The 19,124-nt window shown below is 34.2% G+C and overlaps 2 protein-coding genes and 1 non-coding gene across 3 annotated transcripts; 2 read left to right on the forward strand and 1 right to left on the reverse strand.

Moving 5' to 3' along the window:
- Positions 1-2,103: 2,103 nt before the first annotated feature.
- LOC133815188 (uncharacterized) lies at positions 2,104-2,922 on the forward strand. Its single transcript, XM_062248055.1, has one exon. It carries the CDS (start codon positions 2,104-2,106, stop codon positions 2,920-2,922), a length of 819 nt encoding a protein of 272 aa, XP_062104039.1.
- On the reverse strand, positions 2,293-2,399 carry LOC133820575 (small nucleolar RNA R71). The gene has a single exon (XR_009886980.1). It is a non-coding gene; the product is annotated as a small nucleolar RNA R71 (small nucleolar RNA).
- Positions 2,923-2,928: 6 nt separating the features above from the next.
- Positions 2,929-4,128, forward strand: LOC133815189 (uncharacterized). Its single transcript, XM_062248056.1, has 2 exons — positions 2,929-3,156; positions 3,259-4,128. Exons 1-2 carry the CDS (start codon positions 2,929-2,931, stop codon positions 4,126-4,128), a joined length of 1,098 nt encoding a protein of 365 aa, XP_062104040.1.
- Positions 4,129-19,124: the final 14,996 nt, after the last annotated feature.

Genomic DNA, 19,124 nt, shown 5'->3' on the forward strand with positions numbered 1-19,124 from the left:
GGAAATTCAAACACACAATGAGTTTATAATACAAATATACAACATCATTAACATACATTAACTAAAATATTGATAGATTATAATAACCATTCATGTGTGGCTTGTCTTGTGGCGGAACTCAATAGCATTTCAGATCCCAAAATTTAAAAACATAACGAGTATACGACATCTACAAACTCAAGGCTCTGATACCATCTGTGACGTCCCTAAGGTAGGGTACGTCTGCCACATACTCGTAATTCCAAGGTTTACGAGTATGTTAGGAACTTGACCAAATGAATCAAATAAAATGATACTAAGAAACACATAAAAATTTAAAATTTTTATATAAACTTATTAATAGAAATTATTATTGATAAACAAGTTTTAGACTCGTTTATATATGTCTTTTTAGGTAGAGTATTAGGTGTTTAGTTTTGTTTTGCTCTATTTAACGCTTGTGTTTTGTGTGTTTTCAGGTGTCGACGGGCTTAGGTAACTTAGGTGTGGAAACATGGTAGAAAAACTGACAAAAGGACAAAAATTGGTGGAAAACTGTGTTTCGAAGCACTTTCTGCGACCGCGGGAAGGCTGTCTTGTGGCCGCAATTCTAGAAGAGTTTTGTCATTTCTAGGGCATTCCTACGATCGTAGGAATGACATCCTGCGACCTCAGGATATGTCTAGAAATGTGAAAAATGCAGATTTTTAATGAAGGGTGTTTTGGTCATTTCATGTTTAGAAAATGCTAATTAGGTTTAAATCACGATTAAGGAGAGAAAATGAGGCACTTTTGCAAATTTGGACTGGGAGAAGAGTCTTAGGAGTGCTTTGGATGAAGATTGGATCTATCATTTAGAGTTTTTTTTCTTCTCTTTTTACTTTTAGTTTATGTTAATTTCATGTTTATGGATTTTTTAGTGATGAGCATGAACTAAAATCTATTTATGGTTTTTAGTTGATTCTCTTAAAGCTTTATTATGAATTAATGCAAGTTTTCTATTTCTTTTTCATCTAAGATCTATTCAATTTGTGTTTATTGTGTATGTGATTTACTGCGCACCTTTTACATGCTATTTATGAATTCGAATCAAAATCTGAGAAGTGAGATTTGGATATGCTAAAATTGAATACACATAGATATCAATTTAGAATGAGAGTATCAAATTGGTCTATGTGATTTAGGACTGAGTTTAATGCTTCTTATTGTTTAAATTTCTCATAGAAATATAGAGAATTTGCGATAGGTCGAGTTTTATATTTCTTAACTCGAATATTTAACGTTTTTGCATGTCTTTCATCTTATTGAGAGGAATTATCTTTGTGATTGCATTAATGAATAATAAAGTGGATAGTAGAGGAGATTAGAATCCCTAATTTCTCATATATATATATATATTTGAGTCAAGTTTATTGCAAGTTTATTGTTCTTTGTTGTTCTTCATTTAATTTTGTTATTTATTATTTTTAGTTTTAAAAAAAATTCTAATTTTCATTGGCCAAATAGAAACTAGAAATTAATTATTTGGTAATTGATAAATCAGTCTTCATGGGACGATACTCGCTCTTATCGAGATTTATTACAAATTTGTGATCAACAAGTTTTTGGCGCCGTTGCCGGGGACTGAAAAATTATCAATATTAAAATAGTTAATTTTATTTCTGATTTGGTTGTCTTTTTAAGAATTTCTAACTTGGCTTGCTTGCATTTGATTACTTCTATTTCAGGTAATTTTATTATATGCATAGAAGGAGGGGAGCAAATAATATTTTTCCAATTAATCCTGAGATTGAGAAGACCTGCAGGTAGAATTGTAAAAACAAGAGGGTTGAGAACTCTGCTGTTGCCATGGCTGAGAACATAAATAATGAGGATGTGGGAAACAATGGTAATGAAAGAGTGTACCCAGCCACGCCAACTCAAGTGCAACCTCAAAATCCCGGCGTTCGAAGTTTGAGGGATTATGTACTCCTTACTGTTACGGGGGTACAGACATGTATCAGAGAACTGGCTATTACCGCTAATAATTTTGAGATTAAGCCAGCGATCCTCCAAATGGTTTAGGGTAGAGTATAGTTTGGTGGTCTACCCTATGAAGATCCACACATGCACATAGCTAATTTCATGGAGCTGTGTGCTACTTTCAAGTATAATGGAGTGAGAGACGATGCAATCAAGTTGAGGCTATTCCCATTTTCGCTGCAGGAAAGTGCTCAGAGTTGGTTGAACTCCCTTCAATCCAATTCTATAAATACTTGGGAGGATTTAGCTCAAAAATTCCTTGCCAAGTTCTTTCCTCCATCAAAAGTTGCTAAATTGAGAGGGGAAAGTAATAATTTTTATCAGCTGGATGGTGAAACTTTGTATGACTCTTGGGAAAGATTCAAGGAGTTGCTGAGAAAATGTCCTCATCACAGCATTGAAAAGTGGATGTTGGTCCACAATTTTTACAATGGATTGTATGGTACTACTCGCACTATAATTGATGTCGCAGCTGGAGGGGCATTTATGAGTAAAAGTGCCAACGAGGCATATGAGTTGTTGGAAGATATGGCTACAAAAAATCATCAATGGTCGGATAAGCGTACGCCTAGTAATAGAAAGATAGCTGGGGTTCATGAATTAGATGCAATCACTGCCTTGACTGCTCAGGTTGCTTCCTTAACAAAACAACTGCAACAGAGTATTGTGTCTACTAATGCCATCCAAATGTCAGTAGGTTGTGGAATATGTGGGGGTCCACACTCTTTTGATCAATGCCCTTCGTCTGACCCTAATAATAATATTCCCATGGACCAAGCTCAAGTTCAAGCAGTGGGAAATTTTCAAAGGCCTTTTAATAACCCATTCTCCAACACTTACAATCCTGGGTGGAGAAATCACCCAAATTTCTCTTGGAGAAAAAATCAAGGCCAACAGTCACAGTTTCAAGGCCAATACTAGCAGAATATGTCACAACAGCCCATGAATCAAGCTTCATCGTCACAGAAACCAGGGCTACAGGATCAACCAGAAAAGCCTAATGAATTGCAAGCATCTCTGTTGACTCTTACTAATACTCAAACCCAGTTTATGACTGAGACTAGATCCTTCATCAAAAATTTAGAGATGCAAGTGGGGCAACTGGCCAATATGTTGAATAATAGGCCTCAAGGGAATTTTCCTAGCAATACTGTGGTAAATCCTAAGGAGCAGTGTCAAGTTATTACTCTGAGGAGCGGGAAAGAAATTGAGGGTCCTTCTTTAAAGGGGACTCAAGAAAAGAAGGCAGAAAAATAGGGGAGCTGTGAAAAAGTTGAGCCTCAAGTGGAGGAAAAGGTTACTGAAGGCCTTGCAACCAAAGAGAATATTCAACCAGTAGTTGTTGATTCTAATGTCAAAATCCCGTATCCACAACGACTCTGGAAGACTTCTCTTGACAAACAATTCTCCAAGTTTCTTGAGGCGTTTAAAAAGCTTCACATTAACATCCCATTTGCTGAGGCTTTGGAGAAAATGCCGAGTTATGTGAAATTCATGAAAGATATTTTATCAAAGAAACAAAGGTTGGAAGACTTTGAGACAGTGGCACTTACTGAAGAGTGCAGTGCAATTCTCCAAAGGAAGCTTCCACAAAAGCTTCAAGATTTGGGGAGCTTTACTATTCCTTGTACTATAGGGAAATTTGAATGCAAACATGCTCTTTGTAATCTTGGAGCAAGTATCAATCTCATGCCTCTATTTGTGTTTCGGAAGCTTGGTCTTGGTGAGGCAAAGCCTACTACTATTACTCTTCAGCTCGCATATCGATCAATCAAGCACCCAAGGGGAGTTATTGAAGATGTGCTAGTCAAGGTAGACAAGTTTATTTTTCCAGCAGATTTCATTGTTCTAGACATGGAGGAGGATGCAAACATTCCCATTATTTTTGGAAGACCATTTTTAGCCACAGGGAGAGCACTAATTGATGTACAAAAGGGGGAGTTGAAGCTGCGAGTGCAAAACGAAGAGGTAACATTTAATGTTTTTTCAGCAACCACCAAGAGAAAAACCAATGTTGAAATTGGTAGTCGAGCAGTTCATCATTGTTTGAAACGGTTCTATAGTGGGAAGGCTCGAAGGCTACACGAGCGGTGGAAGGCTCTGATGATTAGCAACATCAAAAGATGAGATTTTGCTTATGACACTATGGCTTTAAAGGATGAGTGGGGTGGACTTGACCCGAGTTGAAGTTTAATGAAGGAAGTGAGTGTCCAGCTAGAGACGTTAAATAAAGCGCCATTGGGAGGCATCCTAAGTTCATTTAAATTTCTTTAAGTTCATTAAGTTTTTAAGCTATTTTAGTTGAGACAATTTTTATTTTTTTTTTTAGTTAGTTTTTGTTTAATTTTAATTTTCTTGTAAATATTGTTGATTCTGGAATCGTGAAATACGTGAAAAAATTTGAAAAATGATGAAATTTTTTTTAAAAAAAAAGCCCAGAACATAAACTAAAGGATGGACACTTTGGTGTCTCAGTTCTAGCAGCACCACTTATGGAGTATCAATGTGGCGCAGAATCAATATGCTTATAGCCAAGCCTTCGCCACTCATTTTGGCATTGACACTAGTGGATTTCCACCATATCCACAACCACCCAACTTTGGGTATCCTCCACGTGAGGGGGATGACGAGGTCGGTCCTTCATCGTGAGTCGAGTCAGGTAAGGTTCCTTTCCTTAGATTTTATTTAAACATTGAGGACAATGTTTTTGTTAAGTTTAGGGAAGGTGGTTTTATTTTAGTTATTTGTATCAGGTTAGTTGAGTTAAGTTTCTGTTTAGTTTGGTGTTTTGTTAAATGTTGCTTGGTTTTGTGTGTTAATTGTGTTTCGTGTTAGGGTATCTAGAGAGTCTCTCGAATCAAGATAGCAATGATTAGCTTATGAGAATACGTGAATGACTTGTAATATAATTCTAGAAAAATATATTTGATTGTAAAAAAAAAAACAATCTGTGTGCTTGGTTTGACCACTTCTTTGGGTTACTTTAATTCATTGTAAAACTGAATATTTGATCATGATTGGTAAATTCTTGCATTTAAATGTATTTACACTTGCTGAATTTTGAATGTGGAAAGAATGTATGAACAATTCTAGAGCTTGCTTGCTTACTATTTGATGCGAAATCATAGACAATGCATGTGTTAGGAAAATGATTTAGGAAATTTTTTTTTTGAAACGTTTGAGCCTTTCAAGCAAACCTTGATTAATTTATCCCTAGTTGCCCTTTTTCAGCCTAAACAGTATAACTTTTTATTTTTAAACACTTATTTTGAGCCTAATTGAACACTTTATTATTTTTCATTTCCTGAATTTATACCATGAGCATATAAATATAAATGAGGATTGATTTGTAATGGGTGTTATTTTGTGATTTGGTTGTGACAATAAAAAAATAAAAGAAAAAAATTGAGAGGAAAATTCAGAAAAAAAAATTTGAGTTTGAAAATAAACTACACTTCTTATGTTTGTTCACATCGAAAAACATAAGTTTGGGGAAGTGTAGTAAAAAAAATAATAATAAAAGAAATTAAAAGATATATCTAGTGTGATTTTTTCTCAATCTTGGAAAATAAAGAGAAATTTGGGGTTGTGTTGGACTATGGTGTGAATATCAGGTGTGGTTTGTTTGGATTATATACTTATGGTATATATGAGCCTAAATGACTATCTTATCCATTGTTACCTAAGCATCTCAATACAAGCTTTAAAAGACCTTTTGATTCTTGAACATGCATTGATTTATATTAGTGGAGAATAATAAGTTAGCAAGCATATGGAAATATGGGATTTGATGGATTCATGGTGAGAATTCAACATGTGTAAATCATTTTAAATGTGTGTTATTTACTGTTCATGGTTGAGTAGACAAAAATGATCAATGGGTTAAGGTAAGTTGAAGAAGTGGTTGGATTGAAAATCTGGATTACTTGTCAGTTATTTTCGAAAAATTATATATGCTTGTCATTCATTAATTTTGAGGCTTGAAAATTGTGGTTATCTTGATTCATTTGTTTAGTGTCTGTATTTATTTGTTTAGTTTATCTTGAGTCTTGTTTTCTTTGCTCGAGGGCGAGCAAATGTTAAGTTTGGGGAAGTTTGATAAACGAGTTTTAGACTCGTTTATCTATGTCTTTTTAGGTAGAGTATTAGGTGTTTAGTTTTGTTTTGTTCTATTTTACGCTTGTGTTTTGTGTGTTTTTAGGTGTCGAAGGGCTTAGGTGACTTAGGTGTGGAAAAATGGTAGAAAAACCGACAAAAGGACAAAAATTGGTGGAAACTGTGTTTCGGAGCACTTTTTGCAGCCACAGGAAGGCTGTCTTGCGGCCGCAATTCTAGAAGAGTTTTGGCATTTATAGGGCATTCCTGCGACCCCAGGATATGTCTAGAAATGTGAAAAACGCAGATTTTTAATGAAGGGTGTTTTAGTCATTTCATGTTTAAAAAAACGCTAATTAGGTTTAAATCACGATTAACTGGGAGAAGAGTCTTAGGAGTGCTTTGGATGAAGATAAGATCTATCATTTAGAGTTTTTTTTCTTCTCTTTTTACTTTTAGTTTATGTTAATTTCATGTTTATGGATTTTTTAGTGATGAACATGAACTAAATTCTATTTAGGGTTTTAATTGAATCTCTTGAAGCTTTATTATGAATTAATGCAAGTTTTCTATTTCTTCTTCATCTAAGATCTATTCAATTTGTGTTGATTGTGTATGTGATTGACTGCGCACCTTTTACATGCTATTTATGAATTAAAATCAAAATCTGAGAAGTGAGATTTGGATATGCTAAAATTGAATACACATAGATTTCAATTTAGAACGAGAGTATCATTTTTGTCTATGTGATTTAGGACTGAGTTTGTTGCTTCTTATTGTTTAATTTTCTCATAGAAATATAGAGAATTTGCAATAGGTCGAGTTTTATATTTCTTAACTCGAATATTTAATGCTTTTGCATGACTTTCATCTTAATGAGAAGAATTATCTTTGTGATTGCATTAATGAATAATAAAGTGGATAGTAGAGGAGATTAGAATCCCTAATTTCTTATATATATTTGAGTCAAGTTTATTGTTCTTTGTGGTTCTTCATTTAATTTTGTTATTTATTATTTTTAGTTTTAAAAAAAAATCTAATTTTCATTAGCCAAATATAAACTAGAAATTAATTATTTGGTAAATGATAAATCAGTCTTCATGGAACGATTCTCGTTCTTATCGAGATTTATTACAAATTGCGATTACGTATACTTGCGTAACTATAAAATCCGCAACAATTACACGTATGGACACTTTATATTTAATGTAGCAATAAGAAAAACCCTAAACCACTATTGTATTGCTACTGAGTCTGTGCTCCACAAGTTGCTCAACATCTAAAGACCCACCTGGAAAAATATTGAAAAATAACATAATGAGCTAACGCTCAGTAAGTAAATCTCATGCATACACATACACATGAATGTCGTGAGTTTGAAGTGCACATGTACTCATATGCTCACATATAATACTTATACATTTCATTTATTGACCAAGAAATTTCAAACTTTACTTTTGTACTTTTTCTTTTTTTACTTTCACATTGTTATGGGCCCAATATCTTATGTGCACACTGTTCGATTTAGTCAATGCCTGCAGGGCTTGTTACACATATAATATAAAATCCCATGGGTTCTCCTCCGGCTAGCCATCACCATAGTAGGGCGCATTAAAAACCTTATTCCATCGTTGCCCCATCGGGCTCAAGAGTTAAGGCGACCACACACTGTGATGTCAATACATATACCAATAACTCATATGGAGGAGAAATAAAAACAGGAACATGGAAAACATATCTAAATGGTCAACTCTGACCTAGCCCACACTAGTGGGCATCCACTATAAGTCTTATAGACCTCCGTCTTCTTTACAGAACTTACTTAATTGCTTCATCGAAACAGTGGCACCTTTTTTAAACATCTTACTATCACTTTTCTTAAGGCTTGTTGTCATTAAAATGTTCAACTTCACATAAGACTTTTCAAGGAATTTCACAACTTTTCTCATATTCTTATGCATGGCCTTATATCACATAATAATGTATCACATAACTGTACATGCCATGCATACATGCTGATGCTGAAATGCCAATGTTCATGTTTGATGGTATTCAATCAAGGCATTGTATCACATCTCATATAACTCAAAACATCTTTAGTCATAATACATATAGCTTTGGGTTGGTGGCGTTGTTATACCTTAACGTAGAGCTATGGCTCAGGTCTAAGGTTTCCAGCCTAAAAACTTAAAGGCATCATATATCATAACATGTAACAAAATCATGAACATAGAAGGTAATCCACATATTTATCAACACGAGAACACAGAGTTGCACATAACTCAGATCAAACTTAACCAAATAAGACAACTTTCACATATCACGAAATTCATCTATTATATATCATATAATCCATTATGATATACACACCACACATAAATCGTATAACCATTTATCACATACTCATCATATGCATCATCATCCCATACTTAACACAACTGACATTCACAATCAATGTAGTCATGCATATCACATTTAAGCACAAAATGTGAAATTTACTTACCTAAGGTCCTTAGCTTATTTTAAAACTGCTCACCAAGAGTTATAAATCAAATCAATACGGATCATAGTCAAGGTACATCATTTATTAAATTCTATCAAAATCGTAAATATACACCATTGATGGTGTATATTAACAATACCAGAAACCACATAAATGATAATAATAATTATTATCATCATAATGTTAATACTATTCATGCATCATAATCCTCTTTACAAAACACTGCTTTAAACCTTGCTTATAATATAATGTACTTTTAATAATAATAATAATAATTTTCGTCTATAAATAAACTTAGGGTTTATACATTTTTGGACCCTGTGTTTTTTCCCATTACCTGTTTGGACCCTGTGTTTTGACAAATTACTTTTTGGACCCTATGTTTTCTAAAATGGTTAAAATAGAACCTTAAACTCAATTTTGATGAAGAAAAAATTGAATATAACAATACAGTTTTTAAGCAAAATGATTTTATTTTTGTTCTGAATTGTTAGTTTGGTAAATTATTTGTGATTTTAGTTGAGAAAACATTGACCAAAATCGAATTTAGGGTTCTATTTTAACCATTTTACAAAACATAGGGTCCAAAAAGTAATTTTTCAAAACACAGGGTCAAACAGGTAATGGGAAAAAACACAGGGTCCAAAAAGGTATAAACTCATAAACTTATTTCAATATTAATAACAAAATACCTCAGTAACAATACGTATGTGAATGTATATATTCAAATAGTCATTTTATAAAAGAAATCATATTTTTAACATAAAATTGTAATAATCGATATGATGATAATAATATAAATATAAATATAAATATTTATATTATTATTAATTAGTCATAATATCAATCCCAGTGATATAATAAATATGGTCTCAAAAATTCATTGGTCTTACAAATATCAATAACTGTAAGAAACTAATATTTGATATTATTTTAATATTCAAATATTAACGAAAATATCAATATACAATAACAATTGTTAAATAATCGACTTACTGTAAATCACACTTTTCATATATATATATATATACATAAAACTATATTCTTAATTTACTTAATAAAATAATAACAATAATAATTAAAATTATTAATCATAATAATTTCCATATTAATAGAAAATCAATTAAATATGTCTTTTTAAAATTTATTAACTGTCTATTATTTTCTATAAAATTGGGCAGCACAACGGCTATAAAATGGGCAAACCCAAAATCAAAACCTGTATGTAACAAAATACATATAATCTCATACAGCCAGTATAATTATAGAAAATATTCAGTCCATCAAGAATATATAAATATATACTATAAATACACATAATAATAATTATTCTAATTAATCACAATATATGTCAAAGAAATTATACGACAATGATCGAGTTTCACAATAAGTCAAACGATGATTTTCTGAAACTCAAAACGAACTCTGGAACCTCGAACACGAAGTTTCAACTGTCGTTCTACGGTGGATTGCAGTGGCTCGTGGTGGGACCGCCACCCAACTATGGTAGATGTGGGAACAAGTTATTGGGTTTTGAAGCCCACAACACGAGGAACACGATGGTGGTGACGGATCAGCTAACAGATGCTCGAGGTGGCCGAATCACAACTTTGAAGTCACGCAGTGGTTGAACTTAAATCGACTAGTTGAGGAGCTTAACTGGCGAGTGAGCTCTATATTTTCGCTTGGTTGATAGTTCGGAGGCCCCTGAATCCAACGGTTGGTGCATGTCTATATGTGGCGGCCGGAAAGTGGTCGTTCGTCATCGGCAACAGTAGCACACAAAGAGGAAAAAGAGAGAGAAAGAAAGAGGAAGAGAAGGAGAGAGAAAGAAAATAAAATATTTGAGGAAAGAGAGAGACTACAGGAAAATTAGGCTGAAGCCTTTTTTGAAATTACATTTGGACCCCAAAATATTAAAATTCTTCTCAAATAAGCCCTTTAGCAAAACTTTCTTAATTATATAAAAAGCTCCAATTAAAATTATATGACATTTGGGTCCAATACTTTACTACTCAAGTTTCTCTCTCTCTTTAATCTCATTAACAACATAAAATCATGTTTTAAACATTATTTTTCCATTACTATTTCTTAAATTTGTAAACTTGTACATTTTATGCATTGAAACTCTGATTTATAATAAAAATGTATTATGAAAATGTTGGATGTTACAATGTCCAACCAACGCAAGTCGATTTAAATGAAGAAAATACCACTGTTCCTGAGCAAACAGTCACGGAGCCTCGTCGTAGTAGGAGGGTTTCTAGGAACCCAGTTCGCTATGGTTTGGATGGTGAAACCAATATGGTTGTTGGTGACACTAGTTACGATGATTCGTTGTCTTTCAAACGGGCAATGGCTAGCTCTGAAAAGGAACTATGGCTTGAAGCCATGAAACAGGAAATGGAGTCCATGTACTCAAATTCTGCCTAAGATCTTGTGGAAGCACCTAGTGACTTTAGGGCCATTGGGTGCAAGTGGATCTACAAGAAGAAATGAGGTGTTGATGGAAATACCGAAACTTATAAAGCTCAATTAGTGGCAAAGGGTTATACTCAAAGAGAAGGCGTGGACTATGAGGAAACTTTTAGTCTGGTAGCCATGCTTAAGTCCATTCGCATCCTCCTATCCATAATAGCCGCTCTCGACTATGAGATCTGGCAAATGGACGTCAAGACAACTTTTCTTAATAGGAAGCTTGACGAAGTTATTTATATGGATCAGCCATAAGGATTTAAAGTAGCTGGACAAGAAGGAAAAATATGAAAATTGAATAGATCCATTTATGGACTTAAGCAATATTCTCATTCCTGGAACCTTAGGTTTGATGAAATAATCAAAACCTATGGCTTTGAACAAAATATTGATGATCCTTGTGTTTACCAACTAAAGGCAAATCAAATAGTGATATTCTTGGTTCTTTATGTAGATGATATCTTACTCATTGGAAACAATGTTAAGAAATTGTCAGATGTGAAGAATTGGCTGAACACTCAATTCCAGATGAAGGATTTGGGTGAAGCAAGTTATGTTCTAGGTATCTAGATCATCATGGATAGAAAGAACAGACTCTTAGCTCTTTCTCAAGCAGCTTACATTGATAAAGTGCTTGAACTTTTCTCAATGACCAATTCCAAGAAAGGACGTCTACCATCCCGCCATGGAATTCATCTTTCAAAGAAGCAGTCTCCCCAGACTACTAAAGAGAAAGATGTAATGAGAAAAGTTCCTTACGCATATGCAGTTGGAAGTCTGATGTATGATATGTTGTGTACTAGACCAGATATCTGCTATGCAGTGGAAGTAGTGAGCAGGTATTAGTCAAACCCAGGACCGAAACATTGGATAGCAGTTAAGCATATTCTGAAGTATTTAAGACAGACTAGGGATTATATGTTAGTCTACAAGGGTGGTGTTCTGAACCCTGTAGGCTACACCGATTCAGATTTTCAGACTGATGTCGATAATAGGAAGTCTACTTCTAGGATGGTGTTTACTCTTGGAGGTGGATCTGTGATATGGAAAAGCGTAAAGAAGTCTGCGATCTCATATTCCACCATGGAGGATGAGTACATAGCTGCATCTAAAGCGGCTAAGGAAATAGTCTGGCTAAAGAAGTTCTATTCAGATCTTGGTGTTATTCCAGATATGGATAAACCACTTGTGTTGTTTTGTGATAACATGAGAGCGATAGCCAACTCGAAAGAACCTCGTAGTCACAAAAGGAGTGTAAAATGCCCTAATCTAATACTTTGTAAAACATTTGTGTACTCATGAGTTTATAGGAGAAAAGCCACTTATTATAAAATTCCAGTAGGGCCTTGCTAAAATATGCAAGTTGGGCCCAATAGTTTAAAAGAAAAATAATAGTTTTCATGGAACGTTTTAAAAATAATTAAAGTTCAAGTCCCACTGATAAGTTCTGAAACTTAAAATAAACATAACATTGTTTTTAGAAAATGACGTTTAAACTTATCGTTTCTCGTCCATAGGATGCCCCACCCCATACACACCCTGACGATAGAACTCCCCACATCACCACGTGTGCCAAAGAGAAAACCTATTTGCTACCTGGAAGGGAAAGTAAGGGGGTGAGCTAAAAGCCCAATAAGGAAGTACAAATAACACACAAGTAAAACGCAACAAAACATAATCATACTCATACATCGTCATACATCATAGCATCATTATTGTAACTATCATCATCATAAACATAAACATAGTCATCATAACATAGGCATCGTATACATGGTCATCATCATCATAACATCATAACATAAACATCATAAACATAACATCATGTCTTTGTGAACATGGCCCACTAACTTGCCTGTGTCACCTCTTGAGGTAAACAGGATCTCTGGTCCTTTAATAACCTTCACGCGTCCGCCCTATGAGTTACGGCTTCATATCCTTAGTAACTCAGGTTACGTCTTCACATCCTCAGTAACCCTTATTGTTGTATCGCGTTCATCATGATAACGACCATTACATATCATACAGCATTCAATGACATACAAGCCAGTCATATCAACACCAATTAGCAATTTACAATTCATATCGCAAAAGTATCATCATACATAACATTATTATTCATACAAGCCAATCTTACCATTCACAACATAAACAACTAAAATCTCTATTTAACTTCCTTACCTCGGATCCAAACAAAGCATAACTGATAAACTTCACAACGAGCTTATACCATAATCAAATAACATCATTTAGCATCACATTAGACTCTATTGTGCCCACTCATATATCCCATGTGTGCATGGGCCATGCACACATGGTGAAAACTACTCAACATTCTCAAAATAGGCACAATTACACATAAAATCACCAAAAGAATAATGCAACATATACCTATGTTACATGAGTGGTTTTTAAATAAAAATTGTCTGGTTGAATATTAGACACATTTTTTAACGTAAAAGTGAAATTGCATGCGACATGCATACGTGTGAATGTTGTTTAAAAAACAGCGTTAAAAACGATAATTCCTACGCGCTTATTTCTATCGTTTTAAAAAAATAATGAATTAGTAACATGCTTTTATTACCATTACTTATCTCCTTAAAATCACTAAGTTGATTAAACTTCTTAAGACATTATTTATATTTTATAAAAATAATTTATTTAGCCATTTAAAAATATAATAAATCCATTTATTATTTTAAAATTACATAGAAATAATAAAGGCTTGAAATTATTTAAAATATTTTTAATTATTATGTTTCCTTAGAAAATAACAATTTTATTCCAATTATCATAATTATAAACTTGATGTGAGAAAATAAAATTTTTAGGTGTGGAAAAACATATATTTCACTTATATTATTTTCAAGACTTAATTTTTAAATAGAATAAATTCATAAGTGATAATCCAATAAATATTTTTTTTTAAATATTCTAATCAACTTTTAGCCACTATTTAATTTATTTTAAAAATCACAAGTAAATTAAATTCAACATTTTTCTTAATTAATATAAAGAAAAATCATAACTATTAAAATGAACACTCATAGTTATATTAAAAATACCACTTTTAATATTTTTCATAGTTTAGGGTATTAATTTATTTAAACGTACACATCAAATTCCTTTTATTTAAAAATACAACTTCACATTTTTACTAAAATTCCAGCAACCAATTATATCCTCAAATTCACTATTTTTATTTTTTTAAAAGCTCATATTTTTCTCAAACATATAAAAAAAAATATGTAAGTAATCATTTGAGAAAAATATCATTTCAAGGCATCTTAAAATTTTCCATTTAATTTCTTAGTACATCGCAGCACTTGTAAAATTTATTTAAGCATTCAAAAACGTTATTCTCATCATATTGACACAATTTATACACAAAATCAGCAAGTACTTTAAATCATAATATTCATCACTTTCATCATGCTTTACCAAATTCAAATATTAATCATGCATGTTTAATTAACATAATTAAACACAAACCCTAGCATGCTTCTATCATTCAAATAATTCAAAAGAAAACAACTAACATATACTCATTTAAAATCTTACAAACACCCTATTATATTCCTAATGAGTATATATATGCCATCAAATAAAATAATAATGACAAACATGCATCAATAACATAAAACACCAATATCTATATATGCATTCACATTAAATCTAGCATGTTCCTATTTCCAAAATAACACGACCAAAATCATAGAAACACCAAAAGAAACATAAGCAAAACTTCACAAGTATTATCTACACATGCTTTGGGAGAGATCTATATGAGATTCATGCTCTTGAATCCAAAAATATATAACCATCTAACATGCTTCTCATCAAGCCATCATAACAATAATGCAACACATTCATCAAGACCAAAAATAAACAAAACATTAGCTTTATTTCAAAACATGATTTCTTTGAAAACATCCTTCAATATCAATCAACACAAACATAATATCCTACCCAAAACACAAACCCACTTTCAGCCATGATCTCTCCAAAATAACAACATAAAATAACAATAACCAAAAGATTGATGGAGGAATGCCAATACCTCTCTTGATAGAAATCAAGAACCCAAACTAGAACCACCTCCTTGCTCAAAGCCTAGGGTTTTTTTGAAAATCCATATGGAGAAGAAGAAGAACACCAACAATTACAAACAACTCTAATGAAAATACTAGAATTAAAAGAAAGAAAAATCATAAAACATAAACAAGTGGCATACCCTAGGATTGATATCCCTTCTTCTTCTTCTTTTTCTCCTTCTCTCTCTAGAACTCGCCTCTCTCTCTCTCTCTCTCTCTCTCTCTCTCCTTCTCTCTAGGCTGACGGCACCTCCAAGCAAAAATGGCATCTTTTCTTTTTCTCTTCCCTTTTATTCTAACCTATGAAAATAATAGCCTAATAAAAATAAATGGGTAATTTCCTATTCCTAATTTCCCATTAATTTTGTTTATTCTAATTTACTAAATGAAAGGACTTTTCAATTAATCTAAAAGAAGGAAAAATATCAATTTATTTGGCTATCATCAATTTTGCATTAGCATTATCCACATGAAATAGGAAACTCTCCCTTAGCATTCCCACTATGCTTCCCATGCCTCTTCTCTTCCTATTCCTTATTTTATTTTATATTTATTTATTTAATTAATTAATCTAAATAAATCTAATAAAAGGAAATAATAAAGTGTGTAGAAAATTCTACACATGTGTACCGTGCAACCATGCACATGCACACACTCAATAATTAGGGTGCATCACTACCTACCATACACCTTAGTGCATTCAACCAAAACTCAATAATTCACAACAATTAACAATTAAATTCACAAAAATTCTACTAAACAATTCTAACACTTAATTTAAACAAACAAATAAAATAATTCACAACAATTAATAATTAAATAAATTAAAGCACAAAATTTAATAATTAAAAAAAAAAATTGGTACGCTACAATATACCCTCCTTAAAAGGAATTTCGTCCTGAAATTCTTTCTTTCCAAATAATTCAGGGTATCTTTCTCTCATGTCTTCCTCCAACTCTCATGTTTCTTCTCGTTCCATACTATTCTTCCATGGGACCTTAACTATTGGAATCCTTTTGGATCTTAGTTCCTTGATTCCCTTTTCAATAACGCGCTCAGGCTGTTCATCATAACGCAGGTCCTGCTTCAGCTGTAATGGCTCGTAACTCAAAACATGAGAGGGGTCTGACACATACTTACGCAACATCGAGATGTGAAAGATGTTATGTGTTTCGGCTAATGCTGGGGGTAGTGTTAGACGGTAAGCAACTTGCACTACTTTATCCAAAATCTCAAATGGACCTATATATTTGGGGCTTAACTTCCCTTTCTTTCCAAAACACATAACACCCTTCATCGGCGAGACTTTCAAGAGAACAAACTCGCCCACTAAAACCTTGATGTCCCTTCTCTTAAGGTCAGCGTAGCTCCTTTGCCTACTCTACGCGGTAAGCATTCTTTGGTGAATCTTCTCAATCGCCTCACTGGCTTCCCTAACTGCCTCAGGGCCTAAAATCGGTTTCTCCTCAACTTCATCCCAGTGTAAAGGAGATCTACACTTGCGCCCATAAAGCATCTCATAGGGAGTCATCCCAATAGTAGATTGGTAACTGTTATTATAAGAGAACTCAATTAGGGGTAAGTATCAATTCCAAGACTCTGAAAAGTCCAAAGCATAACACCTCAACATGTCCTCTAGAATCTGTATAGTCCTCTCAGACTGCCCATCAGTCTGAGGATGAAACACGGTGCTAAAATTTAGCCTTGATCTCATAGCTCTCTGTAGTCCCTTCCAAAAGTTCGATGTGAATACTGACCCTTGATTAGAAATTATCGACTTTGGCACCCCATGAAGTCTCACTATCTTACTTGCATACAATTCTGCATATTGGTCCGCTGAGTATGTGGTCTTAACTGGCAGGAAATGGCTGGGCTTAGTGAGTCTATCCACTATTACCCACACAGAGTCGTGCTGCTTAGTGGTTCTGGGTAACCCTACCACTAAAATCCATTGTTATATCCTCCCATTTTCATTCAGGAATGTAGAGCAGTTGAAGTAACCCTGCTGGCCTTTGGTGTTCTGCTTTGACTTGATGGCATGTCAAACATCTAGCAACAAACTCAGCAATATCCCTCTTCATTCAATGCCACCAATATAACGCCTTAAGGTCTTGGTACATCTTCGTGGACCCTAGGTGTAAGGAATAAGGTGTTGTGTGTGCTTCTTTCATAATACTTTCCTTAATCTCAACATTTCCAGGTACACAAATCCTATCCTTGTATCTCAGCAATCCACCATTATATATTGTGAAATCACTGCTACCACCATCTTGTAGCAAAGCCTCTTGCTTCATTAAGGCTTCATCCACTTTTTGTCCTTCTCGAATTTGTTCTAGTAGGGAGGAATGTAATGTGAGGTTCGCTAGACTTCGTGTCATAAGTTCGATGCTGGCAGTTATGATCTCTTTCTGAAGAGGCATCTCTATCGTATGTAGTGCTGAGACATTCCCATGTCCCCGCCTACCCAATACATCTACAACCACATTGGCCTTGCATGGGTGGTATAGAATCTCATAATCGTAGTCTTTCACTAATTCCAACCACCTTCGCTGCCTCATATTCAGTTCTTTTTGCATGAAGAAGTACTTCAGACTTTTGTGGTCAGTGTATATCTAGCACTTGTCCCCATAAAGGTGATGTCTCCATATCTTCAGTGAGAACACCACTGCTGCAAACTCATGGTCATGAGTGGGATATCGTTGTTCATAATCCTTAAGTTTTCTAGAAGCATAAGCTACCACCTTCCCATATTGCATCAACACACATCCCAAACCGCTCTTTGATGCGTCACAATACACCACAAATTTCCTACCCTCGGTGGGAACACAAAGGATAGGCGCAGAAATCAACTTATCCTTCATGGTCTGGAAGCTTTCTTCATATTTCTCTATCCATGAAAATTTCTTATGCTTGTGGGTTAAGTTTGTAATGCCCCAAACTCTCCGGTATGGTTTAATGGCGGGATTAGTAGGTCGGGAGGGCCATACTTGTTTAATTATGCCATTAAATGAATATATGCATGTTTATGTGAATTATATTATAATATGATGTTAAATGTATGCATGTGGGTCCACATTTTAATTATAGGGATGTGATGGTAATTTGGTCCGTTGAGGGCATAATTGTATATTTGTATGCATGTCGGTGGTATATTGTTGAGACCACATTATAATGTGGATTTGTTCGAGCTATTCGGCATGAGACAATCTTGGATTATTAGTTAGCGGTCTGGTCATAACAGGTTTAAGTTCGGGGCTCGGGATGAGTCTCGGGGTGATTTTGATGATTAGAGCATTACCGGGAATTAAAGGGTAACGGGATATAAATTATTGGTGTTTGGGATTATCGAGAATAGCGGGAATTGGAGAGCGTTAATTATGACTAACGAGATGGGTTGGAAAGAACAAATTTGCCCTTGGGAGCCTTTAGGAACCCTTAATTGACCTAGGGGTATAATGGTCTTTTTACCCCTAGGATAGATATAAACTCTTTAGGCTGTGAAACAGAGGGAAAAACAGAGCAAGTCTTGAAGCTTACCCGTTTCTTCCTCCTCCTTCATCTTCTTTGTGATTTTTGTGATCTTGTTGAGGATTCTAGCTTGGGAAGTAGACCTTGGGAGTTTGGAAGAGTGTTCCACCATTGAAGAGCATCACAACCTGAGTTTGAGGTAAGTTTCCAGCCATTAGTTTTCTAGTATGCTCTATTTTGGCTTTAGTTTTCAGCTTGTGATTTCTTTGTGGATAGTTGGAATTGATGGAAGTTTTGATTGGGGTTTAACTTGGGTTTTGTTAAGGATGTGATATAGATCAAGTTTAGGGGTTTTATTGGATGTTTGAGTGGTGTTTGAGCTTGGTTTGAAAGGTTGGTTCCAAGGGAAATTGCAAGGGAGGAAAAGCCAGGGTATTGGGTGAATAGTGGGTTAGGCCGCGACATGGCCAGGGAGGGTCGCGGC

This window comes from Humulus lupulus, chromosome 2 (assembly GCF_963169125.1).
Source record: "Humulus lupulus chromosome 2, drHumLupu1.1, whole genome shotgun sequence".
In the NCBI taxonomy this organism is placed as follows: Eukaryota; Viridiplantae; Streptophyta; class Magnoliopsida; order Rosales; family Cannabaceae; genus Humulus; species Humulus lupulus.